The sequence below is a fragment of the Nematolebias whitei genome, chromosome 3 (assembly GCF_014905685.2).
Source record: "Nematolebias whitei isolate Nwh7 chromosome 3, NemWhi1, whole genome shotgun sequence".
In the NCBI taxonomy this organism is placed as follows: Eukaryota; Metazoa; Chordata; class Actinopteri; order Cyprinodontiformes; family Rivulidae; genus Nematolebias; species Nematolebias whitei.
The window spans coordinates 31,730,103-31,749,000 of NC_056500.1; the positions used below are offsets into that span (position 1 = coordinate 31,730,103).

Below are 18,898 nucleotides of genomic sequence, written 5' to 3' on the forward strand. Positions count from 1 at the left end.
ATCCATCCATCCATCCATCCATCCATCCATCCATCCATCCATCCATCCATCCATCCATCCATCCATCCATCGTATCTGTCTGTCTAAACGTCATGTGTAAACGTCATGTGACTTACTATGGTGAAATTAAATATTACTGATAATGTCTCTGTCACTGAATTGTTTTTGCGGCAGCAGTTAAACCAACTTATCAGACACAAGAACTACACAGCATGCCACTCAACTCTCCTGCAGCTACATGCTGAGAGGATGAGTCTCTGTCGCACTTTTATTTAAAATAGAATCAATTTATTGTCGAGTTCACACAGTAATTTGTTGACTTCAAAGCTGAGAATTTTTTTAAAAGTCTTGTTCAAACATTAGTTGAGCAAAATTTTATGTCATAGATGTTTTAACAGCATGCTTTAAACATCCGAGTTACACTGTTGTTATTTAGTGTAAAATTATTGTTCATTTAAAAAAAATCTAACATATTTAACACTTGATTGTTTTGTAGTTTCCCAGGACAAATTGTTCAATGAACATTTGGTTTCAGCCAGTGGTAACCCTGCACTGGCCATGAGGAGGAAGAAGCACACAGAAAAAGAAGTCCACGCTCATCTGATCAGTGTGGTTTCAGTACGATTGAGAGAGGGCTACACCATCAGAGACATCAGCCTCACAAAAGGTAAAATAATCTGTCTGTATTCAGTCTCAACACTGGTTTAGAGTCTCAGTGATCCAGGACACAATCCTAAGAAGGCACATAGAAGGTAACTGGCTTCTTTTGTTTCTTGAAGATGTTTCACCTCTCATCTTTGTGGTTTCACAATTATTCACACCAATTATTCACATACGACCAAAATGACTGACAGGATGGATGGGTGGGTCAGCGCCCATAATGACCTGTCATTGTGATTGTTCCAGTTGACCATATACTGTACCTAGAACTTCCAGTCCAGGATTAGAATGGAAGAACCTTTTTAAGAGATGAAACATCTTCAAGAAATACAAGAAGCCCAGATGTCTTCAATTTAACCATTTACTGTAGGACCAAGTGAAATAATTATTATCTTTACCAAAGTTTGACCTCTGTGAAACACATCAGAGCCGATGTCTGAGCTTGGTGGGAAAGGTCTTTCTCTGGTCATAATGAAGTCTATTTTCTTTAGGTGGGACGCAGTTAGAGTTAAAGTTGGTTCTGTTGTGGAAACACAACATGCACATTGAGTACCTTGCAGCTGCTTCCTGGCCTCTGGATCCATCCAACAGAATCACAAGGGTGGAGGTGACAATGGAGGGCAGTTATGACATTCTGCATGACATCAGCTGCACTCAGAGGAAGCCCATCACCAGTCCGTATCGGACCTCTGTCATTCGTCGCTTCTGGAACACACTTCAGAGGTACTTATTTCTCTGTGCGTTTTTCATGTCCTTTCCTGTCCCCAGCCAGTCAAAGAAGAGGCTCATTTTGAGCCTGTTTCTGGTTCTGCTGAAGGTTTCTTCTTGCCATCAGGGAGTCATGTTTGATCAGGACATGGGAAGTAAAGTTTTAATGCAATCTGCTGGTTTTGTTAGAGAGACAATAATTTACCAATTCTCATTTTGGTATACACTGGTTCTGACTGTATTGCATTGAAATGGATTATTTGTTGAAATCAGGTCTCTCTTGTAAATGAGTCCTCGAGGCTCAATGGGATTTACCTGTCTAAATAAAGGTTGACTGAATGAAAATTGAACTGAGGGTTTGTAATTGACTGGATTCATGATGGAGACTTTTTTGAATAGTTCCTTGTGATGACTTGTGTGTTGACACGATGCTGTATAAAGTCAGTAACAACTGTAATGTCGTGTGAATGTGAAATGCATGTAATGCATTTTAATGTGCTGCATGTCTTTTTCCAGCATAAACCAGACTGATCAGATGTTGGTGCACCTCCAGTCGTTCAATTCAATTCCTGAGAACTACACAATCCCAGAGAGCACCAAGAACGGAGTGCCCCTCTTCTACATTCCTCCTGGTTCTACAACCCCGGTACCGTACTGTCTTTACTGTTGGATAAATTAAATAACCTTTCATCATCTCTTTACTCAAATAAGCCACTCTGAGGACACAAGAAGATTTTTCAACCCAGTTTATTTGCAAGGGGGCAGAGTTCACAACAGGCTTACACAGATGTTATACTGAAGCTCCGGTCGCAAGGTCTGCCCACGGACAAAAAGTTAGGGAAAGTTTAAATGTACGTTATCAGACAGAGGCAAGGTCAAAATGACCTCTGCTTTCCAGCTTACAGACAAAGAGGAGGCCTTGGAGTTATTAGAGAAGCAGGCTCCGTGCTTCTTCTGCAGGTTCCCCCTGAACAGACAACTCTTTGAACTCACACACATTAATTTAATATTAGTAAGTGATAACATCCATGACCTTTACCTAAATTCCCCTGACATTTACTGTATCTGCTGAATGTACTTTCAGTCAGTACATCGTCTGAATGTTTCAAGAGTTTCTTTTTTCTTTTGGCTGCTCCCTTCTTCAGGAGTCGCCACAGCAAGTTCGCTTGCACTAAGACTTAGCAATTGTTTTACGCCTGATGCAATCACTAACCAACAAGCTACCACAGCCCACATGTGGAGCAGGTGTTGGCTTCTAGGGCTGTTGGGTGTTAAGGGCCCAGGCAAATAAGGGTGGAGGGTGCTTCACCTTTCCCACCCACATTTAAGATGTTGGGATTCGAACTGGTGACTTCCCGATCACAGGTTCACCTTCTCTAACCTCTGCTCCATCACACCCCCAGCTATTTCAGTAAAAAGTAGCTTATAGAAGAAGCAGTTCCCAGTTTCTGAAAACTGGATAAGTTTAGTTCCTTCAGCCTGTATGAGATCGAGTCAGGATGAGATTTTGACTAAAAGTCACTTTCAGTCAGTCTGGCTCACAGCCAGAATGTGGTGAAAAAGAGAAATTGTTATTACCTAAAGTATCTCAAAAGGCAAACACCTGGAGGAAAGTAAGATTAGAATAAAAAGTATCACTTTACTTCCTAGACAGGCTGTTGGGGTTGTGTGGCTGTATGTTTGCATGTCATTCATAGTTCTGCTCTGAAAAATTTCAAGTTGGTGAGACAGGAAAATTATTTTTTATAGCAACTGTTTTGTCTTATTGTGAGAAATGTCACCTGTGTGACCTCATGAAAAGCTTGTATATCATTATGCCAACCCTGAATGGCTAATACAGTATTATCTTTGTCAGGAAGGGTCTAGAAGCTAGTTTGCAATTCTACTATTGGGTAGCAAGCTAACTATCCACTAACTAGATCCCTGGGTGCCTGTTCTCAGCAACACAGTTGCCTGCTAAATCAAGGAAGCAGTAGTTTCCTCAGCCAACTCCTTTTTTCAGTTTTTATTGTTTTTTGTTTGTTACATCACAGATCACTTGAAATGGATCTTGAGATCAAAGATCACAATTCAGCCAATAATCACAACAAACATACTCCTTTTTTTTACACACAGTAATTTGCATACATTATTTATCCTTGAAATGCATGATCATGAAATCAGAATTTACATGTTTTCAGACATGGTTCACTTTCCATTTTCTAAAACGTTCATGCAATGGTGCTCGAAAGTTTATGAACTCTTTATAATTTTATATTTCTGCATAAATATAACCTAAAACATCATCAGATTTTCACACAAGTCCTAAAAGGAGATAAATGGAACCCAGTTAAACAAAGTGAGACAAAAATATTATACTTGATTTATTTATTGAGGAAAATGATCCAATATTACATATTTGTGAGTGGGTTCATGACGTATGTGTCTTAAATCTTTGTTTGTTTGTCAGTTAATGGTGCTGAAGCTGGACTTGCAGCAATTTTGATATCCTTCTCTTTAACTGAATGATCTTCTCTGTTTCAGGTTTTGTCTCTTCAGCACAGCGGATCCAAAGACTCATCTCAGTCCCAGTTTGCTTTGTACTGGAAACCTATACTATCCATGGATACCAACTTCTGGCAGAGATGGCTCCACATGCATCGCATTACAGTCATCCTGGAACACGATTTGTGAGGATAACTGGTTTTCTCCTACACTTTAACATGTTTTTCACATTTGACTTTAAGTAGCCACTTCATTTTTAGACAAAACTTGAAAGATAAAGATAAATGAAATAGAAAGAAAGTCAAACAATCAAGAAATGTCTATTAATTGTACCGTCATTTTCAAAAATAGGTAATTACCAGTAGTCATTTGAGCAACCCCTGTTCTCTGAAAACCTAGTGAGGTATTTCACTAAGGGTGAAGCATGGAATCTCCATTATCAATCTCTCTACCCATCTAATCCGCTTGCCTCGTCTTTCACCCGCACATCCACCTGCTCACCCGTCTGTCCACCCAGCCCTCTTGAGCTGAGATGCAGAAGCACCTTCCCACCATCTGGATAAAATTGCAAACAGGAAGCATGCACAGATAAAGCATGCAACTAATTATTTCTGGCTTGTTTTACAGCCAGCAGCAGGTTTGCTTTCCGTGATAAAACCCTCAAATCTATGCACAGAATGGGATTAAAAGGCAGTCTTGAGATGGCTTCCCGAAGTACTGGTCACTCCCGCAGCAGCAAAAGGTATTCACTGCAGGGTTTAACAAACATCTTTCATAAACCTTTTAATTAGAGGAGGCTGCCCAATTGATGTATTTCCAAAAACCACATGACATGCTGAAATTGCAGCCTTGAAAAGGATGATGAAATGCTAATGAACAAGGCATTTCCATAATCTTAATAAGTCCTGTAGGTTTCATAACACCAGTAATAGAAATGAAACTGCATTTCTTCTCCCACACTAACTCAAACTCACACCACACTTTTATGGAGAGCCTATGGATTATGGGTTGAACGACTACTTAACTTTTAAACTCGACATTAACATAATAAAACTTGAGTAGAACTCGAGTAGTTGATGGCGTCATAGGATCTCAAGATGCAAAAATAAATAAATAAATAAAACCGCAAAAAAATGTCATTTATTATTTACAAAAAAATGACCAACAAAACATTGGGAGCATATATTATGCTCCTGCCATTTTTCATACTGGAAATAAGTCACAGGAAAACCAAAACGATTAATTATTATTAAGCTGCAAAAGTGAAAGAAACGTGCAGCACGTCAAAAACGAAACTAAAAACAGTGGGGCGGTCGACCACCCCGCACCACCACCAGCTGTGGTGCGCATTAAGTTTAGTTTTAGAGATTAATATGTTTATAGTTTTTTTATAGGTTTAGAGATCAACATTTTTTGGTTTTTGTTTGTGAAACAAGGTCAGAGGAAGCTGGTTCTGGTTCGGTCGATTGGACCCGGTGTTACACCATATTCTGTGACCTGCAACAGTGCATGCAACACCGCCCCCTACAGTCACAATATACGGTGGTCACAGAATATGGTGTAACACCGGTTCGCAACAAGCTCCAAACAGTCAGGAAATTGATTCATTTTCTGTTTCCTTACGATAGTTGAACCTGAAGATTCATCTTTAGTGAAATATTTCCATACCATTGATGTATTTCTACCTGTTTGCCAAGACTGGACCTGCTCCGCTCCATCCGTCTGCTTGGAGGAATCCATTTTGTAGCCCGCGCCCAGTGCAGATCACGTGACACAATGACGTAACTGCGACGTAATGACGTCACTACGAACACGCTACGTGAAATTTAAAAACTTGTTAGATGTCCTAGGAATCGATGTGTCGATTATTCGAGTAGTCTGTTAAAGCCCTAGTATGGATGGCACCTTGGTGCTCTGAACAGCCTCAATCACATGTAAGGGAGGACCAGATATTCAAGCTGAGCCTCCCAAGACTCAGGTAAATCTAAACTCTTGGGATGTGGGAGGAACAATCAGACAATGAGCCTTTGGCACCAAGTCCCTGCACACCAACAGCAGCCACTGTTGTAAACAGAAAAGATTAATCAGCTCCACCATTTATGGCCTGCTTTCTGACTTTTAGACAAATTTGCAGCCACTAAATGATGCTTGTTTATTACAAGTCACGTTTTGCCTTAAAACTCTGTAGGTTGCCATCTTGTTTTTCCATTCATTGTGAGCAAATTGTGGAACTGAGCAGTCAAGAGATTTGACATCCATCTTCTTTGGGCAAATCAGTTGTTGAAACATTGTCTGAGTATTGTATTTATGGACATTTATCTTTATGTTACTGTTTATATTTATTGTGGATGTTAATTTAGGCTTTATTTATATGCTCTGTTGGATTTGCTTTATCAACAGTTTGCTAACTACATTGGTAGCCATATGTGTTACATTGGCTGAATTGAGTATAATATGCTGGAATGTGTTGTTAATATGTTCTTTCAAGTAGTTTATCACAGTAATTTTTATATTTTAATTTCTTGATTTCAGTTTTACCCAATTCTCATGCTGTCAGTGCTAATCAGCACTGGACGCTAAAGCTGACAATGACCAGTGTGTGTGGAACGTGTTATCTGTCTAGTTAAGGAAAAGAAACTCTGACGAGGGCAGAACAGTCCATGACAGCCATTGTTCTTTTACTCAATTCAGAACTCATGGTCCTGTTCACTGAGCTCACCTTGTTTCTGCCAGTGAAGCATTTGTGGTCAGAGCTAATAACCACTGTTCCCAGCAGGGTGCTTAGTGATGAATATATCTGGGTCTCTCTCTCCAGTGCTGCAGAGCACACATCTGGGAGACATCACCATACACCTGAGAAGACAGTTTACAACTTAGCTGCAGGGAAGAGACATGCTGTTAAATTCAGCACCTTTACAATCCCCCAAAGAACAATAGAACGACTGAGGCACCTGTTTCCTATGTTCTATGTAGGAACTAGCACGTTCTTGGTTTCCATTCAAGCTAAGGCTTCACAGGCAGTGTGTCTTCCTTTAATTGTGCTGATATGTCGATCAGAAAATGTTTTTATGTAAATTCATTTTATAATTTTTTTGTGTATCTGCCTTTTGATGTTTTTGTCAGTGATTCAGTAGCATCAGCTGATGAAATGTTGTCCTTGCAGACCTGTTCCCAAACACTTGCATACAGCTGGAAACAACGGTCGTTACAGCACCATTCAGTGTCGCATTTCCCACTCTGCGCTCACATCCTTGCTGAAGGACTGCAGCAGCTTTGTGCTGGTGGAAGGTTACTCGTATGTCAAACTCATATACAGGTGAGATGCACAATGCTTATATCTTCAGTTCTTTGCAGTTTACATGTAGAGCATAAAATTGACATCTAATCTGGTTTTTAAGAATGCTGTAATCAGTTGCTGAGTAAGGTCTTCTTAACACTGCATTAAGTCTCCATTAAGTTCTCCACGATTATTAGTCATGGCCACTCATCCTGTCTTTGTTTTGCTTCTAGCATACACGTTCTTAAGAACTTAAACCATAAACTTTGTAGGTTGTTGACATTCTGAGCCCTCGATCCATGAGTTGAATATTAAATTATTCTATCTAGAACCTTTTCACATTTCTTGCAGATAGTGTCAATGCCGAAGAAAGCTTTAACATGTTAGCTTGTATACTAGTTATCTGATCACTGTGCTTCTTCGCCATGCTCTAAAGATCAAAAATAGTTCCAATTTTACCAAAAAAGTTTTTCGTCTAGCGGTTTAGAGCAGCCGTTACTTTTTTCCAAACTGTCTCTGACATCATCGACTCCAGTTAAGAGATAGTTTCAGCCATAACATCTTGTCATTCATTGTTTCCCCTACAATTATAGAAGCAGGGTGCCCTGCCCTGTCAACAGAACCGAGCGCCCCCCTGTCGACAACAGTCGGCACTGATGTAGCGCTAAGCTAGCGGTGCGCAATACAGACGCGCTAACTATAAAGCAATATGTAGTGCTCCGATTCCCTCACACTGAGCCATCACCCCCCTCCCCCTCGCCCTCCTGCTCAAAAACTTTCTGGACAAACAGCACACAACACAGACATGTCCGCCCACCCTCCCACCCCCTGGTCGACAAAAATCACGGAAGAGTTGAGCGTCCTGCCAAGGCAAGTAATGTAAGGGAAACACTGTCACTGTCATTAATATATATAAATAAAGGGTAAATGGAAAAAAATATATATATTTTATGGGGTGGGGGTGGGGCTGTCTCCAGGGTTTTCAAAGACTCAGCATTCATCCAGATATGACTCATAAGGAGTAGAGGTAATGATAAATCTTTGAACATGTAGCTGTGGCACACAATGAACAGATTTAAAGTATTAATTACCATATTATCTCATTCCTACAGCTTGTCCTACCCCATATATGTTTATTGGAGGCCCCTAAACCTGCCTGGGTTAAAGGTTATATTGTTCAGAAAATGGTTCATGCGTCTGCTCTGCCAGCTACATTTTTCTTTTGATGCTCTGCATGCTTCATGCCCTTTGAGTCCAATGTTTCAGAGACACTCTACATGATTTGTGTAAAGAGATTTATGTAAAGTGTTCACTTGTGAGTTCAACACTCAAGAGATTCTTCTGTAAAATTCTGAACACCTTAAGATTGATTTAATTTGTCTCCACAGTTTGTCTGAGCAGATTCCCACCTCCTTCTACTTGGTCCGTTTCATCTCGAAGACACCCTGCATAATTCTACGTTTGGGCTTCCCTATAGGTACACCAGCCAATGTTAGAAACAAGGTACTAAATAAGAAATTAATACTGAGAACTGTGTTGGTATCATCAAATGCATGTCTACCACATTCCATCAAAGAAAAGTGAGAATTTTTAGTTTAATGCTTTTCTGTTCAGTTATTTTAGATTTATTTGTGGTGATGCTCTTATGGTAAAGGGTGATTCACAGTTTTCAGCATTTTCATACGTGTGCAAAACCCTCTTTTGGAGACCCACTTTCCCCCCTCCAAATGCGCACAGAAAAATTATTACTTTAACAAACCTATTTTATTATAAATGATGCTGAGACGTAAATTTCAAGTGCTACATCAGCCTTTCTCAAAGCATCGAGCTCTCCCCAGTTGTCCACAAGGTCCTACATAGGGTCTAAAAAAGACAAGTCTGGTCCTCTGGACATTCAAAAAACACAACAAAACAAAAAAAAGTAGAAACGTTTTGTCTTTCATCTGAAATACTTTTTCAGTCTTAAGAAGTCTTTCAGATGAAAGACGTAACGTTTCAACTTTTTTGTTTGTTTGTCTTTTGAATGTCCAGAGGACCAAACTTAACTTTTTTAGATTTTTCTACCTGGATTATTGACCATACATCAGGATACTACATAGAGTTTTTTTTATCAATCTTAATTAAATCTTCTTTGACTGTTTTGCAGTATTAGCGGCCTACAGTGAAATAAATTGGGAAAAAGGACAAAACGGCAAGAAAGCAAGAGAGCAGTGGTAGCCCTACGGTGCCAGCATTTAGAACAGTGATTTCTAGGCCAAAATAATGTGCTTGATGGGCGGTCCGGGTCGGTCTCGGGCTTTTGATGCGGTTTTACAAATCATACTGCACAAAGAAAACTAAATAAGAATGCACAATATAAAAATTTGTTAATCTACTTGTTGAGGAGGAAGCGGGTTCGACCAGCCGGTTGAAAGACGTAAAAAAATGTCCAGTTAAGCTTCAGATGGATCACCTGATCACTGACAGCGCACGTCTCCGCAACTGCTGTCATCTGCAGTGAAGGAAGTAGCAGCATCTACAAAAGCTGAAGCGAGCAGCGCGTTCAATTAAAATAGCCTTGTTCTGTATTTTTCCAAATAATTTAGCTCTAAAAATATTTTTGTTCATCTGTATAATAGCCTATCTTTAGAGTAGATTTTTTTGGCTATTCGTTTTGTATGTTAATATTCATTTGGTGGCTTGTTAATGAACAAGAACTCTTATATCTTCCTTTCTTTGAAATACATTTTTAAAAGATCATGTCAAACTGATTTGCTTACAAAAGCAGTAAAAGCTTAATTTAAAATAATGTCAGGCTTTTTTTTTTTTTTTTTGAGTTCTGACCTGTAATTACAGTCAAATGATTGGGTCAGGCTCGGACAAAATGCCTATGGGCTCGGGTCGGGTCAAGTCGGTCGGATTTTTTAGGCCGAATGCTATTCTACCAGCATCATCAACCGTTATAAAAAAGGTTCTTATGTGCAGCAAAATTACAAAAGAGAAACTCATCATGTAATAAAAACAAACCAAAGCAGAGGAAGTGTTAGTAGTCACCATAGTATTTTCTTTGTCAAACATTTCTCTGGGTACTCTGACTTCCTCAATCAGTAATGGACTATCGACTTGTGCAGTGTACAGGGAAAGACTCCCTGACCCCCATCCATAATTAGGAGGAAGTGGCAGGGAATGGATGGATGGATGGATGGATGGACAGATGGCGGGAGTACGTCAAACTTTGTTTTAACACTTTTACTGTGGTTTTTTTTTTAACCTAATGTTTTAATTTCTGACATTTACAACATCAATTTTACAACATAAAACGACAGGAGAAGCAATTTTCCTTTCACTTAATGAGTTTTTTGTGAAGAACCCTCTGGACTGATCAAGATGTGTTGGTATTTGCACTGATTGTGCATATGTCATGACAGGAAAACAGACAGGACTAATAGCACACATTAGGGCAGTATCACCATCTGCAAATGCAACACATCATTGCATCTGCAGCGAACAGCTGGCTGTGAAAAAAATGCAGCAGTGCCATAAATCTGTTCTGGGTGGGTCTGTGAAAATAGTTAACAGGATTAAAGGAACGCCACTGAACACTCATTTTAAAGTGCTGTGTGATGAAGTTGGCAGTGAACACAAAACTTTTTCACACAGAAGTTCGCTGCTTGTCACACAGAAAAGTTCTCCCCCATCTGCACTTCAAGAAGAGGTATAATTATTCCTGGACCACACTGATGAACTGTATGACAGGATACACAGTTCCAGTGGCGTTCAAAACAGGCATACTTGGCTGATACTTTCAGCACTTTCAAGACTTTGAATGTGGCTCTGCAAGGGATGGCTGTCAATGTCCAGGACTAATTTAAAGCCACACGCCTCAAGATAGATTTGTGGTGTAGCCGACTTATATCACAGAGGATTTGACAGTTTTCCAACACTCGCAGATTTTATCCTTGTTGCTGGAGAGGAAGTGGATGAGAGCACAGTTGCATCCTTCAAGCAACATCTGCAAGGGATGAGGGATTGAGTGGATCATAAATCTATGTGGGGATAAACTACATATTGAGCAAGTCAGTTCTAAACTTTCACCAAGACAGGTGGACAGCCTTATGGACATTGCATCAGACACTGAAGACAACTTTTTGAGGGAGAAAAGTTTAACAGATCTTTGGCTCCACATTTAACCTGAGAATCCTACAATGGCTGACTATGCTCTGAAAGTGTTGATGCCATTTCCATCCACCTACAACTGTGAAGTGGGATTTTCTACACTTGTTGACCTGAAAACAAAGTGGTGCAATGGGATCAGTGGGGACTATGATGTTTCTGAAAAACTCTCCGGTTTGGAGCTGGACATTTCTTCACTCATAATCCAGAAAGTAAAACGGCACCATTATTAGGATGGAAAAAAGTAGACAATAAGTGAGTTAAGTGACTGATATTATTTTAATTTTTGGTTATATCCAAGTGTTATTGTGTTATTGTGGGGGTAGTTTCAATTTAGTTGGTCTGTGAGTGCTTGTTGAATAGATTAAGTGGTCCTCAGACTTAAAATGTTAGAGAAACACTGACTTACTTGGACGTTACAGCAACTCTCATGTACTAGCAGTAACATCACAACAGAGTTGCTCTCGTGTGACATCATCATTTATTATTGGAGTACACTTTTGTCCTCCAACAGGAAGTGCTGCTTTCCCCCTTATACATACCAGGAACAACCTCTGACTTATTGCGTCAGTTTACAACCAATAACAGAGACTTCAACATAAATACGAACCCAAACCTAACAAGAACATTTCCACAATCATAAACATGGTAAACGGTTGTGAACATTGCATACATATTTGCCACAAGATTACCCAGCATCCTTTGCAGCCCACACATTTTCTCTGGGAGGCTACAATATTGTACTAAGGTAAAATTATTGTCTTTCCACATTTGTACACATCTCAGAATTGTTTCAAATGTAGAGCTACAGATGAACAGACATTAATGTTAGCACAAGCCTTAAACTGTCTCTCACAGAGAGAACTTTGTGTTTTGATAAATAAAGTTAAACAGAGACACACAACTTTGCGTTAATCTGGGGCATTCAAATAAGCCTTTTAGTGTTAATATTGTTTAATTATAAGAATTAAAACAGCAGAAACACAAGTCTCACAGAGCCACTTGAAAGGCTGTGCACTCCCGTTGCGCCACGCTCTCCCACTGTGCGGGAAGATGTGTTGGCAGTGTATGTATGTGTCTGCTCTGATCACTTTCATACGAAGAGCTGAGCAGCTGCTCACTCAGTTGGAAACACTGTTTGCACCTGGGCTCACCGTACATCTAATGGTGTGTCAATATTTTACATATGGGAATATAGCAGCCCCATTTTTTTATTTTGAAAAGCTCCTCCCCTGTGTATGGTTTGTTTGCTTGTGAAAATGATGAAAACTTTGAATCGCCCTAAGATGTTAATCATAGACACTGTTCAGACAGCATTAAAAGGCATTCAGTTTTAAGAGGGAAAAGATGCAAACACAGAAGGATCAGGCCAGGCGTAGTTTCTATGATCATGGTGTACTTTCTATGGGAGGAAAGGCAAGGGAAAGCATGTTAGTTATAAAAATATAATCATGGAGAGTAGAGCAAGTAAAGCCAGCAGCTGAGTGTGGAAATGTGGTCAATTTGTCCTCCAGCATTCTAAGCCTACAGTAGCATAGCTAAGGGATAACTCAGGAAACCCAAGCCAACCCTAGCTATAGGATTTATCAAAAAGGAAAGACTTAAACCTAATCTTAAAAAAGAAAGACTTAAACCTAATCTTAAAAGTAGACAAGGTGTCAGCCTCACGGACAGAAACTGGAAGTTGATTCAACAACAGTAAGGTCTGTAATATAAGATGGAGCCAGGCTGTTGAGGGCTTTGTAGGTTTGAAGTAAGATTTGATGTTCCAGGGAGCCAATGGAGAGAAGATAAAACTGGAGAAATATGATCTCTCATTCTCACTTTCATTAGAACTCTTGGAAATGTTGGATGAACTGTAGGCTATTTAAGAGTTTTATGGAGACCCAGATAATAAAGAATTACAATAGTCCAACCTAAAGTAATAACGATACGGACACATTTTTCTGCATCTACTTCTATAAAATTAAAAACAAAGCAAATAAACATGAAGACATTTCTCAGTTCAAAATGGGAGAGAGTGGAGTTCCAAGCTTTTAATCTGCTACTTTCTCTGTATATTCTACTAAATTCGCTTGTAGATTAATTTTATTCCCCTCTCGCCTGATGATCATTAGGGTCTTTGTTCACCTTGCTTTCAAGAGAGATGTTTTGTCACATACACAAAGGGCTGAATTAGATTTAAAATGACTGGGTGTCAGGCTTAATGCTCCATTGTAAGTATTAGAAAGCTGAAATTTGAGACTTCCTCTGTTTGAAGTGGTTGTTTTTTTCTATTTGACACAAATACCCTCTCAAACATCTCAGCCTTCCCTGTCCAAAAATGTGAACATTTTAGTCCTTAAAAGAGCATCCCTTATCCTTGAGGTGTGGGGCACAGCTAAGTCTTGTCCTGAACACCCGTCTCTCCTGTGTTGAGTGATGCATCTCTAAAGTGTTGTTTTTCTCTCCATGTTTTCTGAACATTTTTGTGTTACTGAACTGCATCTGAACACATCTCATTTTGTGTTTCCAAAATGTTTTGTTTCTAATTACAAATTGAATGGTGTGGTGTTTGCAGGACACACCTTTGAGGAATAGTTATCAACAGTTATTAGTACCTTATCTGCTGTGGCAAATGTTAAATGTTAGAACATTCCTTTAAAAAAACCAGACTGTCCCATCAATCTTCATTTGGTTTGATAAAATATTTCTTAATTCAGTCAATTATTGACAGTCAAACCCTGAAATAATTCACGGGCAGATAAAGTCTGTTAGCTCACCGCATGTTTTTCACCAGATTGTGGATGAGCTGCGAGAGCAGATCCTCAAGCTTCGCTTCCCTCATCGTGTTCAAAACAAAGAAGCAACACCAAAGACTAAGCGGAAAAACGTCAGCCATATATCTCCGTCCAAATCTCTGTGTGTCGCTGCTGCCAAGCCCACTCTGTCAGACCGACCCTGCGTGGTGGTGCTCAATAAGCCTTTAGAAAAGCTGCTCATAAGGTCAGTGCATGTTAGAAAGCACATTTGCATAATTAAGATTCTTATTTGTTTTAATTAATAGTTGATTTTTAACGAACCAGAACGTTGGGTTCACCATCTCTGGTGTCAACATACAGTTTGTTGTGAATATTATATTATACTTTTTTTTATATACTTTTTATTTATTTTATAAAACTGAGCTGAATACAGCACCTCAGACTGAGGAAGTCTTTCGGATGAAAGATGAAACGTTTCTACATTTGTTTTGTTTTGCTTTGTTTTGTTTTTTGAATGTCCGGAGGACCAGATTTAACTTCTTTAGATTATATTATACTGTTAACACACTGCTCTTGTTTTGCAGGTATGATAAGCTACCACTGGATTTTAGGACTCCCTTCATTTTCAACATGGATAACTTCCTGCTGCCTTCCAATAGTGCTGCAACCCTCAGCATGGCAGCCAACCGTACAGCCTCCTCCACCCTGGCCTCACTGTCTCGGTACTTTCTCCACCAGCGGTGGGTGTGGGCTGTGCAGAGCATTCATGGACCAGTGGTGACCATGCAGGCTGTCGCTCACATTCTGTCCATACTCTCTGAGTGAGTTTTGTGGCTCTTACATTGATGTCAGATAGTATATGTAAATAGCAACGACTAGAAGGTATACAATAAACTATAAGCACTGAATTTTTTAAAAATGGCACAGAATCATCTATAAGTTCATCAGGATCTTACATTAAAGGACCCAAAGTAAGGAGGAACTGTCCTGATACAAATATGTGTCGGGGCTATTAGAAAGCTGTTTATGTGGTATGGTCATACAGTTTAAGGTTTTAATAAAACAAGCTTTAAAAATTTTGTACAAGTGAAGCCCTGACTGAATGTAAGAACAGCTGTTTGAGCCTAATGTATCTCTGAGATGCTCCCAGATGTTGCAGCTTTAATATAACAATATAACCAGATGTAAACTGTTGCTTGTAAATCTGAATTTCTTTGTAGGATTCGAATTTCCGAAGGTTTTCATTTTGCTGCCACTGGAGAGGGCATCATAAACATGGTGATTGAGCTGCCCATGAAGGTAAAGGCTAAATCTTTGTTTATTATCTGAACCTCAGAATTACATTTCTGCACGGTGTATGGATCAGCTGGATTATTTTTGGTCCTTATTACGACTGAGCTTTGTGACTTCAGAGTGCGTCGGGCAGTGCAGGCAGAGAGAGTCACTCTTGTATCGTTCAGTACATACTGTTTCCACCTCACTCCACCTCCAGCAAGGACAGGTAGGACTGGACCACACCTTCTGTTTTGTTACAGAACATGGTTTAGGTTGAAACAATCTGACACTTGTTAGTTCTGTCATGAACGCATCTTTGCATTGAGGTTCTGATAAAGCCCATTTTTCCACCTGTCACTGATAGCTTTTCCACGGATGATGACAATGACACAGAAGTGGAGACTGTAGAGGTGGACACAGAGCTTAACCTGGTGACGGAGTGCTGGGTGGAACCACAGAGTGGCATAGTCACAAACTGCATGGACCAACAGCGCCACTTCCAGGGCCTCGAATACCAGGAGCTCCCACATGCAGTGTGTATACTCTTTATCCAGTGGTGTTTCTGAGACAGTTTACATTTAAGAAGTCAGTTCATTCAGATCTGACCTGTTGTGTTGTAGATCTTCCCCAGAGATTTGGCTTGTATGTCCACAATGATGACCTTTGAGTATTTGATCCAGTTGTGTCAGAATAAGAACCAGGTCTTCTCACTGCCTGTTGGACTCAAGGATGTGCAAGGTAACCAAACTTTAAACTTACAATAGCAAGATTTATTAAGTACAAATCCATGTGAATTAATTAACTAAAACCTGGTATTGGAGTCAGAATAAAGCAAATGGAATTTAATTGTATTAGGATTAAATTACAATATTTTATATAGTGTAAAGGGGAGTGGTGAAGCAGAGGTTAGAGAAGATTGGCCTGTGATTGGAAGGTCGCTGGTTCAACTCTGTACTGACATCAAAATGTGGATGGGATAGGTGAAACACCCACACCTGTCTCCACCCTCATTTGCCCGACTCTGGGCCTTTGAGCAAGGCCATTACACCCCCCCAGGGCCCCAGATGACAGCTCTCTGCTCCACACAGATGGCTGTGGTAGCTCGGTGGTCTGTGATTGCATCAGGAAGGACATCTTGTGTAAAAATAATCGCCAAGTCTTGACGACTTGGTTTGCTGTGGCGACCTCTGAATGAAGGGAGCAGCTGAAAGAAAGAAAATAGTGTAAATAAAACCAAATTATATTTGCTTTGAATTTTTAGTTTTATTATTTAAACATGTTATAAATGTATAGAAAAGGCCTAGTCTTGAGCTATTTAATTTGACTTAATAAATTAATCATTTATTTCATGCAATGCCTTCATTGTATTTACAATGTTCGATGGCTCAGTCTTTGCACCCTCTCAGCATCAGCATCCCTCCTATCTTCAGTCAGAGCAGGAGATGTTCCTCTTTTTGCAGCCAAACACTAAATAAATCTGACATGGGTGAAGCTGCGTTAAACTGATCCATGGTATTCAACAGCTTCTTCACACAGGCTCAAAGACAGAAGAACTGGGTGAAAAGAAATAAGAATTTTAACGATTAAAATGATGAAACAAAAAGCTGACAGGGCATCAGAAATGACTGTGGTCAAGCCAACAGGAAACACGAAGCCTGACCTGACAATGACTCCGAGAAACTGGTCTATATACACTGAGAGGGATGATTAGTCGATGGAAAAACAAGAAAGCTAAAGAACAAACGAGTGTCAGGTGTGTAAGGTGCTGAGAAACCAAGGGAGCTGAGGTAAAGCTGTGAGGGAATGTGACACAAAAACTAAAACATGACTGAAAACAAAAATACCAAGAAACTGCAAACCAAAATATATCACAAGCTAGAAAATATTCTTCAAACCCACAACTCTGTAACCATTTTTTTTCTGAACTGAAAATTGAACTTTCTTTTGGTGTTTTTAAACGAGTGAATGCTCTTCCTGTAGGTGTGGTTTAAGTGATACACAAACTTCCTTTTGGTGTTTTTGAATGAGTGAATGAACTTCCTGTTGTTAATTTTGAACAAGTGAATAAACTTTGTGTGTTTTTTTTAACTGATAACTGAACTTTTGTTGGTGTTTAGGCGAACATATGACCTCAGAAGACAGTATTCACATGGTTCCTTTCCAGTTTGACCTCATTCAGCTGCTCCCAAACTGTCAGCAGGTTGAACTTTTCTTCTTCACATTCAGTGCAGGTACTGTTCATTTAAATAAATCTTCAAACCAATGAGCTTGCTATAAAACTGATTCAAAAGCTGATTTAAAAAATGTGTTGTTTGTGGTTCCCGGTTTTCAACAGTTGTAGAGAATGAGGATCATATTCCTGGTTCTCCCAGTCTGCCCAATGAGCTCTTGCTCAGCCTCTTCCACAATAGCCTTGAGCAAGAACTGAGTGACAAAGAAGTCCCGTTAGCTGATAGCGACCATACTGCCTTCATACTTCACATCTTGGGGAGAGAACGAGATGGCCACTTGGCTCCGTTTTCTGCAGCTCTCATTAAAGGTCAGTGTGAGGCTCTGAGGTTCATCTGCCATCCATATTCATCAGATTTACTGATGTCTTCTTATACACCAGTTTCTTTTTTGGTTGTTCTTCAGAAGAACGTATGAAAGCGACAGACAAGCAGGACCCTGTAACATCATTCCACACCACCAGCAGCAGCAGCAGCAAGGAGGTAATGGAGTCTACTAGAAACTTATAGGTGATCAAGTTTATTACATCGATTAAACTCGGTCACTGAATTAAGATTTATGTCGGCAAATGCAGCATATGTATGAAAATACTTTTGGCGTTATTGTCCCCTGTCGCGGAGTGAAGAGGGAAATTTGAAGTACCCTCTGTCTGTCCATCTTGTGAGCTAGATTTCTTGAAAAATAAGTAAGGTACAGTACAGACTTCTCTTATAGAGGGTGACTGCATGCATTTAAGGGTAAGAAAGGGCCTAATCAAAAATTGGGTTGTATGGTTAACATCCAAAATGGCTGCCACCTTATGAGTATATATGTAAACCCTGCGAACTGGATAACTTGAAAAATATGCAATGTGCTGACTTGCATTTTGAAGTGTGGGTGCATCTAGGCCTAAGAAATGTCATTTTGGCAGGTTAAAATAAGTACACAATAATTGTTTTTATTATGACACTGTTCAACTTTGGGAGTTGTGGAAAGCTAAAAAAACACAATAATGCTTTAAAGTATGAGGCAGCTTTCGTAGGATGAATTGAACTCAGCCCTATTTTAAAGTATCAGACAAATAAAATTTTTGACGGTAAACGTTGATAAATCACTACAACTATAACTAAAATTTTTTGCCACATTGATCTAAAATTTGGTGTGGTGGTAGCTGAGGGCGATCACCAACACATAGGAAAGTCAAATAAAACATTTAAAAATGACGCCATGCGGCAGTCCTCTACAAAATTTAATCAGTCTTTCTTTGAAAGTGTTACCTTGACTATCCATGGTATGTGTTTCTGTCAAATTTAATGCGGCTCAAACGGAAGCGTGCGCCCATATTTTATATATATATATATATATATATATATATATATATATATATATATAT

At 39.5% G+C, this 18,898-nt stretch overlaps 2 protein-coding genes across 2 annotated transcripts in view; both read left to right on the forward strand.

Moving 5' to 3' along the window:
• The window catches only part of LOC119407465 (KICSTOR complex protein SZT2), a 29,705-nt gene extending 15,313 nt beyond the window's left edge, over nucleotides 1–14,392 (forward strand). Inside the window, exons 5-12 of the mRNA XM_037674291.1 lie at nucleotides 497–667; nucleotides 1,152–1,383; nucleotides 1,885–2,014; nucleotides 3,892–4,037; nucleotides 7,016–7,168; nucleotides 8,518–8,632; nucleotides 14,061–14,266; nucleotides 14,383–14,392. Of these exons, the coding sequence (XP_037530219.1) occupies nucleotides 497–667; nucleotides 1,152–1,383; nucleotides 1,885–2,014; nucleotides 3,892–4,037; nucleotides 7,016–7,168; nucleotides 8,518–8,632; nucleotides 14,061–14,266; nucleotides 14,383–14,392 (1,163 nt within the window). The remainder of the gene's footprint in view (nucleotides 1–496; nucleotides 668–1,151; nucleotides 1,384–1,884; nucleotides 2,015–3,891; nucleotides 4,038–7,015; nucleotides 7,169–8,517; nucleotides 8,633–14,060; nucleotides 14,267–14,382) is intronic.
• Nucleotides 14,393–15,953: 1,561 nt separating this feature from the next.
• The window catches only part of LOC119407466 (KICSTOR complex protein SZT2), a 6,995-nt gene continuing 4,050 nt past the window's right edge, over nucleotides 15,954–18,898 (forward strand). Inside the window, exons 1-4 of the mRNA XM_037674292.1 lie at nucleotides 15,954–16,035; nucleotides 17,415–17,528; nucleotides 17,633–17,836; nucleotides 17,932–18,008. Coding sequence (XP_037530220.1) covers nucleotides 15,954–16,035; nucleotides 17,415–17,528; nucleotides 17,633–17,836; nucleotides 17,932–18,008 — 477 coding nt within the window. The remainder of the gene's footprint in view (nucleotides 16,036–17,414; nucleotides 17,529–17,632; nucleotides 17,837–17,931; nucleotides 18,009–18,898) is intronic.